The following is a 6,239-nucleotide window of genomic DNA, read 5'->3' on the forward strand; positions in this document are numbered from 1 at the left end:
CTCGGAAAAAGCTGCCAAAAGTTTCAAGGAAATAGTGCGATGTTGCTTAACGATTTTTAAAACTTTCTTTGGGAACTGCCTTATAGTTTTGGAACTTTCCAGCAACAAACTTTTGTTACTAAAAAGTTTTCATCTTTATCGACTTCCTGTACGACAAAAGTTAGGAATATAACTCAGAATTTGGTGACAAACGATCATCGCATCCGACTAACCCATGCACGCATATTCACGAATGCATGTCAGTTAACGCAGGACTATTCGGACCGCAGGGCGATGGGTACCGGCGCGGGAACGACAACGGGTTCTCGACCACGCGTTCAGTGAAGAAGGTGTACCTCTGAGAAACAAGCGGGGCGGATACGCGCGACCAAATGCACCACCATAAGCATAATACGCACCACCACCATACGTTGGGTAAGTATGTCTTATCCTCCAATCAAACTCTCCTTCCTCTGAATGCGACGATCACAGCCCGCTGGCCTCCGTCATATTTTCTTTTCCACTTTGGACCAACATTTTAGACCAAAAATATTTAGAAATTCTGTCACATATCCTACGTTTCTAACTTTGGACAACTAAAAGGTTAATATAGTATAACTATTATCTACTCGATCTGCAGAACATGGATTGTGGGTGACCACCAATAATAATAAAATGTATTTATTTCGCACATATGTTACACCATATGGGTTACAAAATAATCAAAGTTATTCAACGTAATTATAATTAAAATACGGGTATTCAAACCCCTACACCAGGTTAGACCTGTCTTAGGAATTGAGTCACTAAAATATGATTAAATTAACGTCAAAATACAACACCCTCAAGAGTAATTGTAAGGTAGGTAACGTATCGAAAGCTTTTGCACATTTGTGTTCAAACTTCAATGTTTTCTATTAAAGCGTTAATGTGATATTGTCAATGGTATAAGGCAATATAAAAAACTTTATTATAAAAACAGAACCGTGTTAAATCTTAGAGACAATGACGTCGACCTAATTTTCAAAATACCATCAAGTGCGTGTTACCCGCAAAAACGTGACCTGGGCGACCAAATTCCCGAATTGCAGAGTCATGGTGGAGTAATAAAATTTCGTTGTACTCAGTGGCATTTGTTGTTGAAAGACAGAAAAGTAAAGGCAGGTTACAGGAGAAGGACAACAAAGAAAAGAAGACATACGTTATCAAACGATACTAAAATTAATATTATTAGATTAATTAGTCAAAATATAAGATTCAAAAATTTCACAGTAGGAATTTTCCATTTTTTTATTACTATTTTTTCTCAAAAGAATGACCAGTTTGTTCTAATATTTAGTAATAAACTAATAACGTATGATGCTGTGAAATCGGCGTCTATAGCTACCTACGCATGAATCCGTTAAAGGGATTAAGTAGGTAGATTACATTTAAGAGCCACTGTTAATTATTTTTGTTTTGGATAATAAATATAAAAAAGGAAAAATAAATAATGAAGGTAGTATCGAAGTACATCTATTTATATTTCGCTTAGCGATGCGTACTTCAGATGTTGCAATACGGCATCTGCGGCGCTGACATTTGCCATAGTCAGGCTTTTGTTTGGTAGTTGGCCCAGGTACTTGAAGGTGAGATACACCGTGCTAGCACCAAGAGTATTGTAAGGTAACTTAGGGGTGCATCGTTTGCTTTGTACCAAAATAAGTCATCCATAATTGAAGCATTGGGTGCAATAATGGCGTATCTCGGAAAAATGAGTTTCGAGGAAAACTGAAAACAAAGGTTTTAATACCTTGTATCTTTTTAGTATATATAATATGACTCTTATATACTTTTTGATTTATTTCTCCTATGATTTAGCTAAAAGTTTAAGCTGTTGTTATTATTTTAAAACAATTGAAAACATTTTTAAATATTTTTTTTTTAACTTGTGTTAACCGCCCTTGTTGCATCCAACCGGTAAATTAACGGGGCGTTCATTTTATTATTGGTTTTTGAGGAAAGAATTAACTTCAAATACTTATATTAATATGCTTTATTTGAAAGTAAATAGACAGCAACGTTGAAAAAAGTTGAAACATAGTTTTATCGCATTGAAAATACGTTCAAACATTTTCAATTAAATTCACTGGATCCAAATGAATCGTCAGAATCATTTTTATGAGGCCTTAATAGCCTTCTAGAGGGTCCAGGTTCAGGATTTTTAGGTCTTGCTCCTCTTGGAAGGTCAGAACCTGTTTAAGCCATTCTGCGTTTTCGGGTTTCATGTAAGGCGTCAATGACAAAATGTCCTTAATCTTAACTTCCTTCACTCCAGGTTTTTCAACCTGCTGTAAATTTAAATCATCTTTGCTCAATCACTTCTGATCCGAAGCTGAATAAAATCTTGAGGTTGTTATGTCGCCTTCAGGAGTAAATTCTAGTTTCACGTATTTCTGTATAGAAAATCGGGTTTGTTGTTTTCCTGTGGGTATCTTAGACACATAGGACTGCAAACCTTTATTCCAGTCTTCAATAAGGTAACTAGCCATCAGTACCTTGAATGGGCTTGGATTGCTTCTTGCTGATGACAATACCCTAAGGTATTGTTCAGCTGTCTCAATAGTTTCCAACGATTTTAGCAATATGCTATATCTTCCGAAGTTTCTGTCACATTGGTTATAAGAGTGGCCTCTTACTGGAAATATATGTTCAACGGTAATATTTAAGCTTTTCGCCAACCATGTGCAGAACATTACCACTGTTATATTTTTATTTTGGCCTCCACAAGAGTCAGATAAAAATACTATCTTCTTAATATTAGACAAATGTTGCAACTTTTCTATAACAAAATGATGTATGAAAGAACACACAGTGTTGGGTCCCTTTTTGGAATCAGTTTCCAGAAAGCAATAAAAGGAACTTGATCCATCATTGTGACAATGAATGTTGAAATTAAAAAGCCACAATAATCTCTTGTAAAACTGTGAAGTTATGTTAAGTTTTGATATAGGCAAATTTTGGGCATAATCAAACTCCAGTACAAGTGTCTCTGTGTCAGGATTATTCTGAACTGACTCCAAAAGCATTTTTTTGAGTGCATTATATGATTTAATTTTTTTTTTAATGCAACCTGTATTGAATCTTACATGGGTCTTCCGGGTTAGCTTCTAACAGAACTTTACATTTTGTACAGAAATCACAGACATCTGTTCTAGGTAGTCTAAATGAGTAAATGCTGTGTTCTCGAAAATATCTATGATAAGTGTTGTACTTCATTTTTAAAACAGTGTTTTTTTGCTCGAAATAATGCTGCTGAAAGGCTCTGTATAGTTTTAAAACTGATAAATCAGGGTTTTCAAAATATCTCCTTTCACTAGCTCGACCATAATGTGACTTCTTGCTGGGCAATAAGGCCCAATGTTCTTTTATCATATTATACACGTCATGAGAAATTTTGTGGGGACGATTCTCGTGTTTTCCTCTCATATCACGGACTGGTTCTCCTGACAATTTATTTTTTTGAACTATTCTTAGACGTTTTTCCGAAATTTTCAAAAGCGATAGTAATAATTTTCTGCAAGTTCGTATCTTAAAACCCTGTACGGTAAAAAAATATTTCCATTGATTATCTCGTTTCTTCTTGTTAGGCCCAACATTCTCTCTCAATTTTGGAACGTTTTCTAAACACGACAATAAGAGGGTATCTTGCTGAGTTTTGTCACCTATACCCCAAAATTCCGAGAAAATCTTTTTCTGTGCACTGTTATCGAGGTTATTACAGCAATTTTTAGAACAACACTTAGTGATATGTTGAAAAACCTTTTTAGGTACTTTCTTACCTCGAACTGATGTGTACTCTTCACCCGAATTTCTCTTTATCTTTCGCACATTTTTTTTCCATGCGTTTTCATTCCTTAACTTCTTTTTTCCTTTCTTTTTTGGGGGGACATATTCACTTTGGTCATCATCTGCACTAAAATCACTAAAATTGCTCGTTTCAGACATTATTTTACATTAAAAAAGTTTTTACAAACTGCATGTCGTAACGTGTCCGAAATTCAAACGCATTATTATAATCTATGTAACAAGGGCTTAGCGCCACCGTCTAAACAAATGACTCTCACGCCATCTAGAACGGGTAGATCGAAATGAGTTTTTGTCACTTGATACTAGATGACACTTTGCATGATTTGATGCAATAACAGGAAAACGGACTTTGGGTGCCGAACGCCCTTGTTGTTCCCAATGCTTCAATTTTAATCAGGGTTTGAAGCGATTATTATCATTTATATTTATCACGATAATTATCGTAATACATATGTCTAGATTATCTTGATATTTGCAAAAAATAATTGAAATAACAAAATGCTACGGCTAGCAATGTCGTACCATAAGTTTGTTTCAGTATCTAAATGTGTCAAAGTCATTCTAAAAAAAAAGTTAAAAACCAAATCGTTTTCTGAAAGATTTTTTCTTCCTGTTTATCTTGTTCTCCCAGTTTATCAGTTTTAGTAAAAAAAAAGAGTAAAAAGTATGAATCAGTATAGATAATTATCTGATACATATAAGATAATTATCAAAGAAAATATCTTGATAAATAATACAAATATTAGACATAATAATACGCACATACTCAATGTAGCCCCGCACTAGGGAAACCCTGTGTCGCGCGTGCCATGGACAAACACATAGACAACCACAAATTACACCCAAACTTAGAAGAGAAATAAATGTAGGCAACATGACATACGTTGCTCTGATCCTAAAGTAAGCAACTAAAGCACTTGTTTTATGGAAATCGGAAACAGCGATGGTACCACAAACACCCAGACTCGAGACAATATACAAAAATTCTACACTGACCCGGCCGAACATCGAACCTGGGACCACACCTTGAAAACCGATGTGCAAGCCACTCGACCACGGAGGTGGGAATTTCGAACCCAGGTTTGAATAGTGTATTTTTGTGCAGTGTCGCAGCGCAGCAGCGGTTCCGGGTCGGCATCCGCGAGCGGTGGGTCGTCGTCGTCACCGTCCCCGCCGTCGTCGTCGCCGTCGCCGTCGGGTGAGCGCCCTCCCACCCCGCCGCCGCCCGCTCCGCAGCCCTGCGCCTACATCTACCGCAACTAGCGCGTCGCCTCTCACCGCCCCGCACCATCTCGGAACACCCTCGTTCATAAACGAGTAAACCTAAACGGACCTTCGAAATTAGAAAGACTTTATTGTGGACTGAGACATTCCAAAATTCGTGAATCGAAAGTGATCCTTGTTCGAAAACGTGTAGAAATGTTAAGACGATCGTGTTTTGTTTTCGCCGCGATAATGACCCTATAAATTGTTGCCCGACGATTTCCTCTACGACGCCGTAGGAGACAATGTTACTTATTGTAAATCTCGACGAGTTATTAGAATAATTTCCACCGAGGATAAAATCATTCAATGTGTATAGCGATGTCGCATTATAAAACTTTGTGACGGATATTCTTCCATTAAATACGTATTTGCGATCGACGCATTTGACCATTCCGTGGTCAGAGTCGAAGGTGAGAAAAAATTATTCATTTTTTTTAAGGACGGAACAATATTATCGATGGAATATGTAAGATGAATAATGTAACAAATTGTAGATTGTTTAGATTATACATAGTTTACTATTAATATAGGAAAAATATAAGTTTTTGTTGGTAAAATGTTGATGAATAGTTAATGAGAAATTGTGAGTACATTGCAGGATTTTCTAAGGACTCTTTTGAAACTCCCATTGATGGCAAAATCTGGGAAATGGGAAAACTGCAATGAGTTCACAAATCGCTTTTTTACATACCTACTATTTGTAGAATTACGTCATTAATTATAGGGGTTCTCTTATTCTAAAGCTCTAGCGACTGTATAACTCGACAACATTAATCGAAACGCTTATAAAAATCGCATATCTGCGTTATTAACAGCTACATACGAGAAAAGTTGCGCGTACAACCAACGCTGAACTATTACTGTTGTGGACTTATATCCAAATAAATAATAACTATAATGTAATAGTTGAAACCAAGTCATTATAAAACACAAAATATGATATAAATTATATTTACCCTGTATAAAAATGATATGTAAAGTTCTGATACTTATTCATTCATTAAAAAGTGCTTCTTATGGATGTATTTAGATTACTAGGGGATCGTTTTGATAATTATTCGATAATGTTATAGATTTAGCGATTATGTATACATAGATATATAGGTAAGGGCACTGTGATGCTACATTGCCAATTTAGATTGTTG

General features: G+C 36.0%; 1 protein-coding gene across 1 annotated transcript in view; it reads left to right on the plus strand.

Moving 5' to 3' along the window:
- LOC113230890 (semaphorin-1A) overlaps nt 1–5,279 on the plus strand; it is an 85,577-nt gene extending 80,298 nt beyond the window's left edge. Inside the window, exons 15-16 of the mRNA XM_026464998.1 lie at nt 270–414; nt 4,934–5,279. Of these exons, the coding sequence (XP_026320783.1) occupies nt 270–341 (72 nt within the window). The 3' untranslated portion in view covers nt 342–414; nt 4,934–5,279. The remainder of the gene's footprint in view (nt 1–269; nt 415–4,933) is intronic.
- Nucleotides 5,280–6,239: the final 960 nt, after the last annotated feature.

Source organism: Hyposmocoma kahamanoa, unplaced genomic scaffold, assembly GCF_003589595.1.
Source record: "Hyposmocoma kahamanoa isolate Upper Pololo Valley unplaced genomic scaffold, ASM358959v1 64, whole genome shotgun sequence".
Taxonomy (NCBI): domain Eukaryota; kingdom Metazoa; phylum Arthropoda; class Insecta; order Lepidoptera; family Cosmopterigidae; genus Hyposmocoma; species Hyposmocoma kahamanoa.